This window comes from Haliotis cracherodii, unplaced genomic scaffold (genome assembly GCF_022045235.1).
Source record: "Haliotis cracherodii isolate W230 unplaced genomic scaffold, xgHalCrac1.p SCAF_3, whole genome shotgun sequence".
Lineage (NCBI taxonomy): Eukaryota > Metazoa > Mollusca > Gastropoda > Lepetellida > Haliotidae > Haliotis > Haliotis cracherodii.
In genome coordinates this window covers 71,205,927-71,224,467 of record NW_027266286.1, presented here as the reverse complement: position 1 = coordinate 71,224,467, position 18,541 = coordinate 71,205,927, and the positions used below count along the sequence as shown (strand labels likewise).

General features: G+C 38.5%; 1 protein-coding gene across 1 annotated transcript; it reads right to left on the bottom strand.

Moving 5' to 3' along the window:
- Nucleotides 1–1,207: 1,207 nt before the first annotated feature.
- Nucleotides 1,208–17,979, bottom strand: LOC139473669 (dehydrodolichyl diphosphate synthase complex subunit Nus1-like). Its single transcript, XM_071256363.1, has 5 exons — nucleotides 17,636–17,979; nucleotides 15,809–15,940; nucleotides 12,417–12,575; nucleotides 8,854–8,953; nucleotides 1,208–7,202 (listed from the first exon to the last, which is right to left on the bottom strand). The coding sequence occupies exons 1-5, from the start codon at nucleotides 17,910–17,912 to the stop codon at nucleotides 7,112–7,114; spliced, it is 759 nt and encodes a 252-aa protein (XP_071112464.1). The 5' UTR covers nucleotides 17,913–17,979; the 3' UTR covers nucleotides 1,208–7,111.
- Between the last annotated feature and the right edge of the window lie 562 nt (nucleotides 17,980–18,541).

Sequence of the window (18,541 nt, the reverse complement as noted above, 5' to 3'; positions counted from 1 at the left end):
TACGGGCCCTGATCATCATAAGGAAACAGAAAGGTAGTATGAATCTCGTTTAGTGGATAATTTTCTCACACTATATGTAATGCATGTAGGAGTACATTAAAACTAGAGAGAGTAAAGGTTGAACTGTGTCTGCACACACAGGGCAGGAGTCCAGGGTAAACGACATAATGCCAGGATTGTGACTAAAACATATGCTGTACATTCTGACTTCAGAGTGGCTGTTGCATACAGTTGAATGAACACATCACACACTTCCAGATGAGGGGCGGTCGGGTAGCCTAGTGGTTAAAGCGTTCACTCGTCACGCCGAAGACCCGGGTTCGAATCCCGACATGGGTACAATGTGTGAAGCTCATTTCTGGTGTCCCCCGCCGTGATATTGCTGGAATATTGCTAAAAGCGGCGTCAAACCAAACTCACTCACTCACTTCCAGATGACATCACGCACTGGAACATTGAACACTGGACTGTAACAGTTCCTCCAACTATCTGAGCATTACAAGACTTTTTGACAAGATTGATGTATCACGTCATTAGTCATGTGATGATACAAAGCGATACATGGTGACATGAAATGAGGATATGGCATGATCATGAATTGTAAAAATAGTTTCTGAAGGGATGTACAGGAAATCCCAAGCCATTGTTAGCATGGTCAGGTCTACTGATGCAAATTACTGAATACGGTTTCAAACATATCATTTCCTTTGATAATAGGTAAAAGACAAGTGTCAAGTGTCAGTGTTCATCTGTTCATCCTAGATTACCAAGTGTATATCTCCATGCTAATGTTCAACACCCTCAAACCATTTGCTATAATAGCTTTGTCATGAGCTTAGATTCAAATTACATGACGCTTAATTAGCCATCCAATCAAATTACATGACACTTTAATTAGTCATCCAATCAAATTACATGATGCCTAAATTAGCCATCCAATCAAATTACATGATGCCTAAATTAACCATCCAATCAAATAACATGATGCCTAAATTAGCCATCCAATCAAATTATATGACACTTTAATTTGCCATCAAATCAAATTACATGATGCCTAATTTAGCCATCCAATCAAATTACATGACACTTTAATTAGCTATCCAATCAAATTACATGATGCCTAAATTAGCCATCCAATCAAATTACATGACACTTTAATTAGCTATCCAATCAAATTACATGATGCCTAAACTAGCCATCCAATCAAATTACACATTATGCTTACAGTCACAACAGATATTCTGTGCTTAGACAGTGAACAGAGAAGAAGATGGTGAAAGTCCAGTGTATTTAGTATAACAGAATGGAGATCTACGACCTCGACAATCAAGGATGATCAAGTTTCATATCCTCACTATACTAATACAACATGTTTTTTATCATGTCGACAGTGTGAGTGAGTGAGTTGGGTTTAACGCTGCTTTTAACAGAATTCCAGTTATATCACGGCATGAAGTGATGCAGGTCTCAGACATTTACCACTCTGGTGAAACGAGCACGGGTATGGATGGCGCTGACAAATCTTGAAACATAATCGGGGTGAACCAGGATTCGAACCCACAATTACAGGTTTCTGGCGTGCCCAAGGGATTCAAGTCTACACAGCTAATCGCAGCACCTTAGAATGGGTCAGCTGAAGAACACATATTGACATGAAGTCAGGGTACCGATTTCACCGAACACCAGGTCTCCCACAGGCGCCGGCCGCCAATAAGCACTGGTAACCAACAGCCCACGATACAATAAGCACAGGTCTCTAATAAGCAGTGGGTATGTTAGATTTGAAATACTTCTCCCTAGAATAAATAAAAGCTTACAAAGGCTCCCATTTTAGCACTTCCTGTCCTTAGCACCACATCGAAAGTCAAATAAACTCTGTACTAAGATCATAAAATTCAACTGTTCAATTCACTTTTAGTGACTGAAGTTCATGCAACACGTAGTTGACAGATATAGACAATGCTGGGTCTCTAATTCCCACCTGGCCTCCATTACTTGCTGGGTCTGGAAGTTTGCTCAAAGAGGAAAAGAGGAAATAAGGTACAGTAAGCCCAGTACAATAGCTACACCCACATCAGTGTACAACAGTGTATCACCATGATCACATATATCACATGTACAACTATAACCAGCCAGGCAAGATACCAATCTCCCACACTTCATCAGACAAACAAACCCATTCTTTAAGCAGCCATTTCGACCATGTTGCCTGTGTGTAAAACAGGACAACAGTACATTTCTCTATCCTAACAACTTGAATTTTGCTTCAGTTTAACAGCCTAAGTCCAAAAACCTAAAATAATGGTCAGGTGGGTCCCCAAATTTTGTTTGGTTCTTCCTTGTGTGTTTTCTTCTCAAAGCACAGACCCAAATCATATCCTTTCTCTAATAAAAACAAAGACGTATGTATATACATACATCACAAACACCCACCTGCTACAAGAATATAAAATGGTTGACCCCTAACTGACACTTGGCCAATTATCTCTATGACTATATCCTCTGGCACCACTCCCACTTGCATACAACAACGGTAGCACTATGACTTCTGCATGTCTCTGCACAAGCTTCATTCTTCTGCACAACTATGAGTGTTCAGATCATCCTATTGCTACAATGGTATTATGCATGTGTCCAGGTGCCTGAAGACTTAGAGAGAAGTAGAGATCGTAAGTCGAGAAGGTCAGTATTTCCACAGGTTCCCATCATACAACATTTATTTCTAAAATATTATATTAATGATGGAGAAACCCAGGAGGGTACTACACTTTTTATCATAATATAATGTCATGCTTAAAATATTGGATGTTGTAATTACAATCAATGTAGTAGCATTAGACATCCTTATGAATACAATGTTTAGTGTTTGTTTGTATGTTATTTAACGCCGCACTCAGCAATATTCCCGCTATAGGACGGCGGTCTGTAAATACTCGAGTCTGGACCAGACAATCCAGTGATTGACATCATGAGCATCGATCAGGCCCCTTTTACGACAAGCATAGTCGCATTTTACAGCAAGCATGGTTTGCTGAAGACCTGTTCCACCTTGAAATGTTTAGTGCACTGAGGAATTTATTACACAGTGCCAAATGACTTTCAGCCATGTTTGTCAACATCTTTGGACCAAAGAGTGGAAAACCCTTTCTAAGCTCATTGGGAATGCTAGTCAATTGAGGAAGAAGGCATTGCATGGGTGTAGGGGACTGTAAAGTAGTTCCTGCTTGGCGCCTTCATTTGCATATTTATCATGATACCAAGTCTTTTTGTACCGGTTTATCGCATCAATAACACAAGTCTTTATGTGCTGAAACAAATTAGCTACTAATCAACACTGAGAGGATAGGTAACCTAAGAGACAAGACCTAGTACACATCAATCAGCTACAGACCCTTTGACATGGAGGCCACGAGTGCAAATCCTGAGAAACATCTAGTTGAACTCAATCTTTAAAATCAGATCTTAGTTTTCACTACCGATAAACAAAAATCTGAGGACATCCCATTAAGGTTAACACGGCGTATTCCGTCTGATTCCATCAAAATGATCGACTATCTCTCACTTCAATTGGAGAAACATTTGAATGGAAGAGACTTTGCATAGCCTGTAGGAAGTACTACCATATAATCTTTGACATTCCTGAATGTTCTTTTTCTCAGTTTTCAAATTTTAAATCTAGAACTTTGTCAAAATATTTTTCAAAGCAAAGTTTGGAATGGAAGTCACCTGTTTGAAACTAGTGCAGTATAGCTCTAGAAAGCTGCTTTCTGATTTGCTAATGTTGTCTTCTCGTTAGTCATTTCATTCGTCGCTCAAAGTTCGCAGAATGTCATTCAAATGGATGTCCTCAGGCCTTTGGTCAGCCATAGTGAGAACTACGATCTGATTTTAATGAGATTGGCTGCTACTCCTCACTAGTGCATTATTGCTTGGATATTATCATACCGGTATATCACACAATATTTGTCATGTTCGTTTGTAGAAATGATCCAAAGGACTTCATCTAAACAAGTGATAATGTTTTAAGTTCCTGATGCTATATGATAAATAAAGATAAAGCACAGGAGAGAGAGTTGGGTTTAACGCCACTTTGGAGAGTATATCCATTATATCACGGCACATCAGAATAATGAAGAAAGCACAAGTGATAGAAGTCTCAGACAATTACCACTTTTCTGAAACCCACAAGCACAGGTATGGTATGGTGCTGACAAACCTAGATACATCAGGGTGAACAGAGATTCGAACCCACAATCATAAGTTTTTTGGAGTGACCTTGTGCCTTAGACCACTGGCCCCCACTTTTGCCCCAAAGACAACTTTGTCGCGACCTTATATTGGTGATTAGTGTTTAAATTGAGCCAGAAGAGATGCAATACCATGAAAATAGGCTGAACATTGCTGTGAACTGTGGCTCAGTCTTATCATGTTCGGTCAAATTATTGTAACACTGGTCATTTACCCACAAAGCATGATTCGCAATCAAAGTAATATCAGACCCACAATCAGCAGATCCTGGAACACGAAAGGGAAACAATTCTGCACAGTAAATGGCTGTATCTTAGAGTACTGTGTAAGCCACAAGAAGCCAAATAGACAGGCAAATACGTACAGGTGAGTGTTTGAACAAAGTAGCATATATACCTGACTTCTCATGATCAACACTGGAAATAAGTTAAAAACTGATATCTGAGACAAAAAAACAACAACTTGATCATGTTGATTGCATACTTGATTGCAAAACAGACTTTCACGCTCTCAATATTCTGATATCTGCTCAAATAAACAGGACCACATGGATGAGGTTATTATCATGATTATTAGTCTTACTCCAGCAGTGTGGGCAAACATCAACGATATGCAATGGGAAGAACGCTTGGATTCATGTTTTCAAGAAACACTTCTTGTTCATTGAAGTAGTTTGATTCAACAGATTCTACAAACATGATCTGACAAATGTAAACACGCAAAAGAATGCTTGATGCTCAAATATGATTCATCTGCACAAAACCAGACATGTGAAATATGTAGTTTTAAGGGTATGTCTGACTTCTGAAAAAATCCAACAGAGATGATATGAAATAGCAATTAATAACTGGGAATCTTATCTCCACTATGTGCACCACAGGGAGAGCATGAAGTATAGTTCTGAAATATCTTAGGCCCTCATTTTATATAAGTACTGTACAAGAAGACACTTTTCCTCAAAATAATGCATTTTACTAAAACAATAGCGCATAGGCGACGGTCAGCAAAACACTATTACCACAATCATAAACCACTTGGTTTTTTTCCTTGTGCAGCCAGGGCAATAATCAAACAATATGAAACATTTTAATGAAAAAAACCAGAAAGTGTCGAGGTTCTGTATGGCATTTAGAAGTGATACACATAAGAGAGAATATACGGATGTCAACTTCTATATTATGATGAGGAACATACTCCTTCATCAGGTGAGTGAATGATTGAACACTAATGAATGAATGTTTCTGCCTCTGTTATCTTGATACTTTTGTCTTTTCTACATGTACCTTTATGCTCCCTGCATCCCAGCATTCATCCGAAGCGATGTGTTCCTCATAATAAAGAAGCTGACATCCATAAACTCTCCCTCGAAAAGAAAGTGACTGATTACACGGTATTGTTCAACTATTATCATTGATTAATATGATTAACATATCAAGTAGTGACAATTACAAAGAAAACCAGGATAATTGCAAGGAATTTCTGGAAGTATTTGCCTTCTGTTTAGGAATATAGATCAGCCATTGCTAAGAAACATTCCCTGTAACATGTGTAACTCACACCAGTGAGTTTGGTTTTACGCCACTGTTAGCAATATTCCAGCAATATCACGGCATGGGACACGCCACTGTTAGCAATATTCCAGCAATATTAGGGCATGGGACACCAGAAATGAGCTTCACACATAGCATCCATGTGGGGAATCAGCGTCTTTGGCGTGATGAGCGAACGCTTTAACAACTAGGCTACCCTGCCGTCCCGGTAACTCAGACTGACGGATATCCATGACGTTAGTGCCAACATTGTGAGAAAATTCTTTAAGAAATATTGCAGCCATATCATGACTGGTGTTACCAAGATTGGGCTTCATGCAGTGTACACATGTGGGGAGTCAAACCTTACCCGCTGGGCTAACCAACCAGGGTGTATGTGAAGCAAGTCATGTACATTCTTCAGTCAACCAGACATCAGTAATGACACTTGACATGGTTTAAGTAGACGTATATATTGATATAGATTGCACAATGCCACATGACATAAAATAATATTGTAACTGCTTTTGAATTTCAAGTTTTAAAAGTCATTTTGCGACGTTCAACATTAACAAACAAGAAACTAATTGTTTTTAAAAATCAGGATTGAACAAATATGAAATGTTAGTAAATACCTAATTTAACAAACAAATGTAGTTAGCAGGATTAGTTTTGAGTCATACATGTTTGAAGGTTGCATAAATTGAAAAGAAAATCACCCTGTGTTTGACGATTTAGAAAACATTTCAATTGACACATCTCACCCACAACTTGTCCCTCAGCTGGAAGTACAACCAACAGAGGGCAGAGTCACCAGCTGTGACAATGAAGGAAAGTATGCTGACACAGTACGCCGGGACAGACTAACAGCTGGACTAAATGGAAGGTTTCATATTTTCCAAATCCATGTCGTATTGAACTTTTTAATCAGTTACGACAAGGCTTAAATGTTCATTGTCAACGTCATACCACTCTTTCCTCAGCCAAAACAAGCCTAAACATACCCCAGCAGTGTTATTGAAAAGCAAACTGTCTCCCTCAAAATTACTTGTACGCATGTATGAGTTTCTCAGATATGTGAAGAAATTAAATATAACAAATAAAAGTAATTTCTGTACATCAAATCAATATGTTAATTCCTGGACTAAAATAATCAATAATGGCAATCAATGGGATGGCGTCTACACGTGTTGCAGGATCATCTGCGAGTGGATCCTGGGTACATCGTGAGCACAAGGAGCTGTAATGGTACACCAGGACCTGGCTACTTCTACCGGACACTAGTGAGTGAGTGTCATGCTGAGCTATGGAGGAGGAGGATGGAGGATGGGGAGCTATTTGCCGAACCGCTGCTCTGTGTCCCCGTACGCTGACACCAGCGACAGGTAATTCTTGTAGCTAATATTCCAATGTGATGATATAGACCTGAAACACAGACAGGGAAGCATTCTGGGTGAGCTGGAGTCATTGCTGCTCTTGAAAGTATTTCAGTTATATAAAAGCATGTCAGCTTGACCATGAGTAAGTGTGATTTTAAACACTTTTAAATTCCAGCAATACCACAGCGGGGGGACACCAGAAATTGGCCTCACACACAGTACCTACATGGAGAATCGAACCTGGACCTTCGGCGTCACAGTCAGGGATCCAGAAATATTTTCTTGCCAATCGGACATTTCCAGTTTGGTCACGCCCACCTCATCTCTGAGGTGATGGATGGATGTATGAACAAAAAGAATGAACTCAAGTGTCACTTTCATAACATAAATGGTGTGACCTCGTCATTGCGCCTTTCAATGCCTCGGTTATGGCACGCAGTAACAATTGGCTCCCAAAATTTAATTACATTTTTTAAAACTCAAGGTTTACACTGACACGAAAAAACATTATCAGCTATTCACCGCGAGCACGTAACACCAGAAATACAGTCATCAAATCCAAACTGAAACGCGATCCAATTATTATATGATCTAGTTATAAAATCGTGTTCATTGTATATCTGGACTTATGTTTGTAAGATATTTTATCAATTTTATTCAAAATTTCATTCAATATTGTTTACAATAACTTTGGCGAAATCGTGTGTGAAGCGATTGGTAGATCGCACAACCCACCGTTACTTACGGCAACCATGGTCAGATTGCCACTATTAACGCCTTGCAACGAACTTTAGTTGCCAGAGAATGAATACATATATCATAAATGCCAGACTCATTAAAAGTCATATTTGTGGCAATGTGACAATCATATGTCAACATTACATTTTTGCAATCAAAATACATGGAGCGTGGGAAGTCCCGAAGGTGACTGGTCAAACTGTTCCATAAGTAAAAATATCCTGCAATAGCAATCAGTCATACCAAAGCTTATGAATGTATATAGAAAAAGACGCACCTGAAATAAAACGATATTCCTTTGAAAATAATAATTTCAGATACAGTTTGTTCCGACCATTGCATCAAAATTCTTTGACCTTGTATCATTGGGTACTTATTGCTTATTGAGTTAATCACCGGCAGATTGTTGAGAGAACGTGTGCACAGCTGATTGCTATTTCCGGCTTAGTTTATGAGAAAATACAAATGGTAATCTTCATTCCTGCATACAAAACAATGCCTTGGAGAGCAGGAAATGACAAAAGAGTTCTATATTTCCAAATAAAAAAGTCATAAATATGAACATTGTTTCAATGATTCATGTATTGGGGAGTGGACTGAGGATGTCATGAAAAACTGTTACACAAAATGAGAAGGGGGGGAGTGATGGGGGTTCAGCAAAAGCCATACAGTCCTGAGACCAGTCCCAACCCATTCCCCCTCTATCATAAAATAATGACAAGTCAGTAAACTGATAATATTAGTAATCAAATTCTGTACACAGAGCTACAGATAAGCTGTGTATTTGTGTAACTGTTTACTCGTTTTGGGAAAAAAATGAGTGATGAATATATGAGAGAAAAAAAATGTAATAACCCAAATGTAATAGAAAACCTAGAGTAAAAACTCAATTGCTCAAAAAGTTATCTTGAGCTCTGTGTACATTGCCAATAAACATGATAAAGCCCTCAAGAACTTACAATATTTCACTTAGTCGAATTTCCCATGGTAAATATCCCAAGAGTGAATCTACTGGCCCAAATCGTATCACCATGTCTGGGTCAGGGAACTTGTGGGCATCTGAAACAAACATGAGCATCTGTTAAAATACATCATGTACATATTCATTCTTAATATCTGCTGACCATGCAGGAATTTACCCAGACCTGCTTCGAGGCCGATATTCAGCCCCAAGTCTGCAGCAAAATTAAGTTAACATCCACACACTGAATTAAACATTTCTCCATTCATGCTGTTGTAGTTCTAACTAATGTCATGGTTTTTTAAACATGGTAAGGTGACTTGTATTTCACTGATAACAGGACCAGTATATACTATGATATAGAAGAAGAGATGTTAATACTTTGCCATTATTGCATTGAATGCAATGTTAAAATTCAATCAACATGATCAATGTTACAATGTCTGAATTTAAGAAATGAGAAAAAAAATCCCAATTTTGTCAATATGCCTGCACTTAGCAGGTTTAGTTTGGACAAATCTCTGCCATGTTGACGGTATCAACCAGTTGAGTTAAGGGTGTTTATTCTGCAGAGATAGAAATTGGCAGTAGTCCTATAGTCCTTGCCAAACTGCCCAATTGTTAAGGTATCATAAGGAATAGTAGAAATTTGCCCTTTTTGAGTTATCATTATAAGGACTGGTGGACTAAAACAGTTAGTTCTCTCACTGTTCTGTCTTCATCAATATCTGCAGCAGACATACATATATACTCAGCATCATTATTGAGGGGTCATGCAGACAATATGAGATAAAAGTATTCAAAACACCGCATTTTCAACTGCAGTCCAGCTGCATCTGGAATGAACCATTTTATACCCACATTGACTGTTACTTGTCATTCACTGCACATGAATGGGCAAAACCACTGGTTGCATTCAAGCGTGTGCATCTTCCCACATCTTCCCAAAGCAAGAGAGTTAACTGACTATAAAAGTTCAGTTTCCACCCATGCCGAACTAGGCTGGTATTATGGAGTTACATTTTGGCAGGGCTAACGAGTCTATGCATAGTCCAATCAAAATCTTGCAACGAAATCAAAATCTGTTTCGTAAACTGTCGTACTGAATTCGGTCGATTGCAGGATTTGCAAAGCATGTGCACCTCCAACTCGTCAACAGATATGTTCCAAACCTTTTCATGATTTTAATCAAGGTGCTCACATGATTTGATGTACTCCGCGATGTAAGACTCGTTTTATCACAATATAGATCTTGATTATCGATCAGATCGTCTTGGCTGTGTGCTGCCATTTTGTTTGAGGTGGAATGTGATTGGTCCATATGAGAGGTTTAGAAGGTTCATAACTCGTAATAACCACTGGTGGCACTAGGATCGAGCCCAGGAATTTCAGCCTAGTTTGGCAAGGGTGGAAACTGGACTTCAAAAGTCAGTTAACTCTCTTGCCTCGGGAAGATGATCTTCCCAAGCCAAGGGAGTTAACTGACTATAAAGGTCCAGGCTGGAATTAAAGGGTTGTATTTTGGCTGGACTAACAAAGCTATACATAGTCCAATCAAAATCTCACAATGAAATCAACATCTGGGTCGTACTGCCGTACAGATTTCGGTCAATAGCAGGATTTGCAAAGCAGGTGTACCAGCAACTTTGTGTCAACAAATGTTTTCCAAATCTTTTCATGTTTGCAATAAAGATGCACATGTGATCTGATGCACATTTCGAAACCCGTTTTATTACAATATAGATCTTGATTATAAATCAGATCATCTTCACTGCGAGACACCATTTTAAGTGAAGCAAATGAAACTGCTATGAGAGGTGCAATCTGGTTGGTCAATAGGAGGGACACAGAAGGGACATAACTCATAATAGCCATTGGTGGTGCTACAATCAAGACCAGAAATTCCAGCCTAGTTCAGCAAGGGTGGAAACCAGACTTTTACATTCAATTAATTCCCTTGCCTTGGGAAGATGAGGCGTGTGTCATTTGGCTAGCTTTTCCCACCACATTTAATCTTGCACATTTCTATGTATTTAAAACATGTCCATTTTTCCACTTTCATAAAAGCATCAAATCAAGGTCACATTGTCACATGTTCTTCACACTGTCAACATACTCAGACCAAGTGATGCGTGTTGGCAAATGTTCCTGTTCGACACCCTACATACCTAGGTGACCCTTCAATAAAGACACTGAGTCTATGGAAGTGGATCAGCCACTATCACGGCATGAACCGCTTGTGAACACAACCACTGCTTAACCATGGCAACAATGCAACAGGGTTAGCAATGACAATGCAACACAAATTCGTCTTCATGGATAGTTCTATAAACTAATGAACACTTTTGTAGTTGAAATAAAGGGATATTCCTCTGCCGATCTCAATGCCTAAAATATCTGTATTTCACACATGGCAGATAGAAATTGCAATAAGTCAGAAAGAATTTTGTCAGATTTTGTAAGGAATGTTCTCTGCTACTACATTTATGATAGGGATTGCAATACATAGCATACTCTGGCAGACAGACAGGAAGCAGAGGTGAGGCTTGAATTGTTGGATAAAACAAACAGCAACACTGCATGGCAACCCAATGCACTGACAAATGGACAAATGCCAAATAGTACATACACCCCCCTGAAATATTGACAATGTATTCTACTGTAGTTCTTTTCAAAACATTGTTGAGAAATACATGGAACAAAAAGTAAAATAAACTAGACACAGCACGGATTGAAAAATCTTAAACCTGTTTTTCGTGAGCCATTATATGTAAGCTGCTAACTGAAACTGTAAACGACAGATTCTGTGTCTTTTTATATCTCTTGAAAATCGAATACATCAGATTGACACAATATCAATACTGAAAGTGTCAAACTGCAAAAGATTATTAATAATATGAAACATACACTGTACAAGATAACAAATACCAGCACTCACAATTTTAACTGGTTAGGAAGTTAAATGAAACCATAACCAGTTATGCGAATAATCATGATGGGCTTATTAAAGCTGATTCAGCAAGATTGTAACAGCACATATCCCATCATGCCATGCATGCCTCCTGGGAAAATATATAACAATCAGTGTTTTGAAACTAACTCTAGAAATTACCAGTCCACCCTAATTTTTGTCAGTCCAAACTTTCAACAAATACAAAATATTCCTTATATCAAAATTACCTGGTTTCAATTCTTTTAACATCATGTTCAATGGAATGATGTCATATCTGAAGTAACTTAGTTAGATCTGCACATCACTGACACCCATTGCAGTCCCAATTTTCTCTTATTTTTTAAAAATATTTTGAGACTACATCACAAATGTGTCGCAAAGGCAAAATTTTATTTCCTTGCACTAAAAATAGACAAGGGGAAACCCTGATGGTAACAGACAAGCTGATTTCATTGCTCAGGAACAAAGATTTATAAGGTACTTGATTTGCCAGTCCACAGGGTTTTTGAGTCACATGTATTACCGGTCCAAGCTTAATATTACTGGTAATTACCAGTAAACGGGAACACTGACAATGTTCCAAGAATACCAAGAATAATGTCCCCTACCTTGTAGCAAGGCATCCACAGTACACGGCGTGATGTCTTCCAAGCGGTACTGGTGCCCTGACACCAGTTTACTCAGGGACTGCGTCATCTCCACCAGGTTCTGGCGACCATCGCCGAGGGAGAGAAGCCGCACCCGTATCTGCTTGATATTGGAACAGCCTGAAAAAGACAGCAACAGCTGGGACAGTGTACAATGAACATGTTCTGTTATTGATTCCATTAATCTGATTACACAAACTAGCAGGGTGAGAGTTGGCCATTGATCATCTTCCAAGCAGTAACGTCACCTGGTCACACACAAAGCGATTGTGCAGCTGTGAGAACAGAGAGAAGACATTCACATCTAACCACCTGCTACAAAAATTGGGTGTCTGATTGTCAGTTGTTTTATAAAATCTTACGTTATTCAGCATACAGGGGAATATTAGCTAACAATAGGGGAGTATGCTGCAGTCTCAACCATATAACAATAAAAATAATTTAGGAACATAATCAGGGCGAACCAGGATTCGAACCCATACTCATAGGTTTCTGGCATACCCAAGGGAGGCAACTCTGCACAGTGGGTTGCAGGCAAATGAGTGGGCACAATGACCAAAATATCCAAGTCACCAACCCTGACTACCTGATGTAAAAACTTGCTTGTAAAAGCCATATACACAACAAGTTACATATATTTTCAGACATATATTTGAAGCGAACAGACTGTCACTGTCAAGAATAGGTTACGCCATATCATGTAAAGATTTATCATATCATATAGCAGTTCCCTTATAACTTATATAAGTCTATATCAATCTGCAATCAATAACATATTGGACATTACAAATTACCCATGGTACATTTTAATTAGATTAGCAACTGTATAGAGAGTTGCTTGATAATGTAAACAGCCTGTTTTGAGAAACAAGATGTTTTGAAACAAAACTACAATTCATAACGAAATCTAACATCTAACGTCAACTGGTATTTTGTTAAAATGGCCCCCTTCAGAAGACATCGGACTCCCTGTATAAGAGCTAGGGAGTCATATGACCCCCAGTTATAAGAGGCTGGGTCAAACCCTGTGTCAGCTGCACCACAAGCACATTGTTTTGGTAGGCATTCCCACTGCTTACCATCGCTTTCCACAACTGCTACACAAAGTGAGTGAGTGAGTTGGGTTTAGCGCCGCTTTTAACAGTATTACAGTTATATCACGGCGTGTCAGCTTCATGAGGGAGGAAAGCCCGAAGTGATGCAGGTCTCAGATGTTTACAACTTCGGTGAAACCCAAAAGCACGGGCATAGTACTGACAAACTTAGAAACATAACGGGGGCGAACCGGGATTCAAACCCACAGCTATAGATTTCTGGCATGCCCAAGGGACGCAACTAGCAAAATAAAGATCATGATATCTTGTGTTCAACAATGATGTGCCAGATAGCTATGCTATGTGAAATGTGCATGTGGCATAGATGGATGAGATTATAATTACATTTTGCTATTGATGAATACATCAACTATAGCAACAAGATAAACCCAACATCGCAACAGCTGTCAACAGGATAACCGAAAACATCATAAACAGTGTCCATCACTCAATATTAGGAGTGTCATGTTATATCAAACTGCCAGTGTTGTGATATGTTTCCACTACGATTGTACCATATCGATACAATATTAAAAACGCTGATGGTATTGTCGATAGCATGCATAACAATCAAATTTCAATAGTTGCAATTAATAATAAATAAAACATAAATTATGAGTCACAAAACTCAGCTGTCATGGTTGAATTTTAAACCTACCTTGTGTTGATTAGCAAGGATTGCGATAACTTCAGTGTAAGTTACTTCCCTTTGGTTTAAGTTATGACAGGGAGGAAAATGTCCGACTTTGAAATTGACGCCAATACTTTATTCATTTCTATTACACTGATTAATTTAATTGTCAAGCCTTAAAGTTAGTTTAATACTATCACTATAACTTGCCATGGTTAACACCTATTGCGATGCCATTCCGATAGTGAAAATAGCCCCAATAGTCACCCCTACTCATCATACAGGGAAAGAAATTAACCAAGAAAGTCTGCTAGCATGAATAGTCGTAACTAATAGCAATACCCCAAAAATAGTTGAGTGAGTAAGTTGGGTTTAACGCCGTTTTTAACAGTATTCCAGTTATATTGCAGCGTGTGAGCTTAATGTGGGAGGAAAGCCCGAAGTGATGCAGGTCTCAGACGTTTACCACTTTGGTGAAACCCACGAGCATGGGTATGGTGCTGACAAACCTAGAAACATAATCGGCTCAAACCGGGATTCGAACCCACAATCATAGGTTTCTGGCGTGCTCAAGGGACGCAACTCTGCACAGCGAATAGCGGCGCCTTAGATGACTGAGTCACCCCTGCCCCCCAAAAATGTTTGAAATAAGATAAATTTAACATTGACAAAACAGGTCCTGGCTAGCAGGCTAGTGCTAATTTCTATGCCTGTTGTGCCAATGAGACACAGGTTTTTAGCATGCAGGACATAGACACATGATAACACCATAGTGCAACCAACTACTGCATGAAGGATCATTTAGCTCCCATCATATCATCGATTTAAACATTAGGATGTTGGGACAATGTACTATTCATGTTTTCATGGCTTTGCCAGTGAAACTGCTTCTAACATATTTATCATGTTGAGTTAAAACACATTATCTGGAGGGGGTATGTTTATAGCCTTGACTGTCAAGCGTGTGAATGAGTTTGTGTTACCATGGTAGCCTTTAATAGTATTTCAGTTATACTTGTATGACATCATGTCAGCTTGGTGAGGAGAGCCTGCAGTATTGCAGTCTTGACCACTTTGATGAACTAGCAATCATTATCAGGGGGTACTGGCACAGTCATTACATGCTGGGGGGATAAAAAGTGCAAACTCACCCTGTTCACCAAGTGAAAATCTTAAAATATTTATGTACATATTCATGGCAATTGTATTTATTTCATTATGGAAAACAAAACCAGTAGCCAGGATTTAGTGAGGCGCTCATAGTTCAGTGAAATCCACATTTTCAAGTTGCCACCCTGACTGTTAAGGGTAAAATAAAACACCAAAACTCTGATGCACGACAATATGTGGACTTTGATACAATTCCTGATGCACATGAACTGGTATCATAATTCATGATACAAAAAACATATTTTTAACCTAATGAAAGATTAACCCTATGATATTGTGACCAGTACCGAGATACGTATGTACCGACTCACAGCATGGCCTCAGTATCGATGAACCCCTAATAGTTTTGACAAAGAGTGGTCATGATAGTCTCAGTTTCAATCTGTGGAGAAACTAAGGTGGCAGCAGTCAATGTAATTTGTAATATAATACTTTTGGTCATAACATGTAAATCTCACCTCCATCCTTTTTCTCCGAGCTGCTCTTGGAATGGAAATCAATATCAAATTTATTCTGATCTGAAGCTAGGATGTGCTCTTTGCTCTTCTGTATTTCAGACTGGAGTAAAAAACTATTTCTTTTTATTTCACCTGAAAGAAGAACAACATATAAATCTTTATTGGAATACGCACAGTCACATCAGTTGAAGTGAGAATATTAAGAACATCAGTCTACTGACCTACAAGATCCAGGATGCATTTCAATGTACACAACATTATAGCTTGTTATAGTGTGTACAATGCTTGCAAATTTGGAAGTCAAAATGAAGTAATTTATCCTTTTAGTGGCTTTGAGAGCCATAGGGAAACTTCACAATACCCTAATAACAAAGAGTTATCTCCCCTAACACTGCTGACATGTGACAGGATTGTGAAATGTGGCTTTAGAATCACATTTTAACATGAAAAGGATACATGGAGACTAGACAATGTAGGAAACAATTATGTGGACATATATTTGCTTGTGACTTTAATCACTATATCAGTGTATATTCTGCTGTACATAACACAAATATGAAAGTGTTTGAACTCATTGAAAATAGTAAAATCATGCACATGTTGCAAGGATGGAAATTAACCAAGATAGTAATACCAAACCCCACCTCCTACACAAAAAATGTTTGATATTCTACCAGCCTTTAGGAAACCTTTAACATTAACAAAACTGGTCCAGGCTAGTGCTAATTTCCATTCCTGCCTTGCACATGTATGCTTGTAAGTTCTTCCATGTAAGAGGGGTCTGCTTGTCATTACTTAACTTTCCAGGACATTGACTGTCTCTAGCAAAATCATTGTCTGTTGGACATATCTAATACTTATACTGTGTGGGAGATGTAAATCAAGTTCGAAAGCAAGTTTGAACAAAATACTGAATTGTCTACCACATGAGATAGATTGTAGGGCAATACAATCCATGCATATGTCTTGGAAAGGGTTCCAGATCAGTTCATTTTCAAGGACACAGACCATTGCTCATTGTCACTCATATTATAATGTCCTGAAGATTTTTGTTTTTAAATTTGTTCATGAGAGAAGAATGTCCTATCATTCAGTGCTAAAATACTGAAAATGTCCTATAGCATTTGTACCTAGCATAATCACTGCTTGGGAATCAAATCTGAGGTCAAAGTGACATGTTTATAGTCTGCCATAGATGGTGGTGGCATGTAGGACCAGTAACCAGTATGCCTACACAGCAGAATATGGTAGCAATGTAGCCTGTGGCCTATATGTATTGGAAATAAAATGATTGATACAGGGTTTTATATGACTCACAAACATGTGTCCAGTATGCACAAATGTAGAGAATGGAGGCACAAAAAGAATACACTGCTCTCTAGGGACGCACAATAATATTCATTATACCTACAGAGCATAAACAGCAGTTATGGGTGTCTGTCATTTCATCCATCAATCATGGCCAATGTCCACATGATCTTTGATTCATTCCAGGTTCTGATGAAATTATCAAAATGTACAGTACACAACACCATTTCTTTACTTTACAGCACCCTTATATTGACCACAAGGACCCTTAAAATTAATTATTATTTTTAGGGTGGACACAGACGGAGTCTTACAAAGATGTGTTTATTCGTTTAAATGGACAGGGGTCACTAGTGTCAAAATAAACAATCCGGGTGGTTGTAACACATCGCTTATCACTTACTGTCACTGACGTCTGTTTATCACTGTTTACAAGAAGATAATATAACACATATCGATACACGCGAAATCTTAGGATAAGAACAACGCATGATCAGAAAGAAATCAGGTCAGACTTACCATTTATATCATATACACTTATATAGGAGATACCAAATGCCACCGACCAAACAATGACGTTGGCAAGATCGGAGTAAGAATATTCATTTTCCACGACCACTACTCCCACGTGGAGAGGCAATTTCTTCAAACTTTTGGCATCAGATCTTATTTTCGTGATAGCAGTTTTCTTTCCCAACACGCTGTACGCAAGTGGAAATTGGAAAATGATCTGCCGCAAGAATACACCGAGTCCCAACACGCAGTGTATCAACTGCAGTAGCACTGTCCTTAACATTTTTCTATGTTAAGGAACTGATGCAAGTTACATAGTCCGCTCTCCAAGCAAATCCCTAAAACCGGCTTCCGCTGCGTGACTATTCCGGAAGTTCCTCCAGCGAGAAAGGAAAGTGTTGACTCTGATTGGTAGATAATATTGTCTTGCATCAGAAAAATAACGCGAAATAAAAAGTATCGATATACATATGTAACACATATGGCTTATTGTTCTAATTTATAGGTTATTGTTTTGTTTTGTGAGTTGACGTCGAGTGACGTGTATCAGATATGTCGGGCTCTCGCCAGCTGTACCCATTTGATTGGATGGAAGTTTGTGGGGGCACCGCCTACATGTCAAAAGTGGATTTGTAAACAAACAAATGTTGTACACATTCGCTATACTTACATAATATATATCTGATGCACGAATCATTTATTGATGAAAATAATTTGAATATCATAATAAATACCAATCGATATATAAAGTTGCAAGTTTGAACAAAATCCGTGACACATTGATACATACATTTGTTGATTCACGTGAATACTGTATATCTAAATATCTTAATTCATAATCCACGTATCACGTGAGGTTATCTATTCATTTCATATAAATTCGTATTGTATGTATTGAAAGAGCAGAGGCAA

What these genes read in the sequence shown, in the direction of transcription:
- LOC139473669 (XM_071256363.1), bottom strand. Translation starts at nt 17,912, where the DNA reads ATGTTAAGGACAGTGCTACTGCAGTTGATACACTGCGTGTTGGGACTC. An exon ending in CTCGGAGAAAAAGGATGGAG is followed by an intron (nt 12,576 to 15,808) that starts GTGAGATTTACA and finishes TGTCTTTTTCAG; the next exon opens with GCTGTTCCAATATCAAGCAG. An exon ending in ATTCGACTAAGTGAAATATT is followed by an intron (nt 7,203 to 8,853) that starts GTAAGTTCTTGA and finishes TCTGTGTTTCAG; the next exon opens with GTCTATATCATCACATTGGA.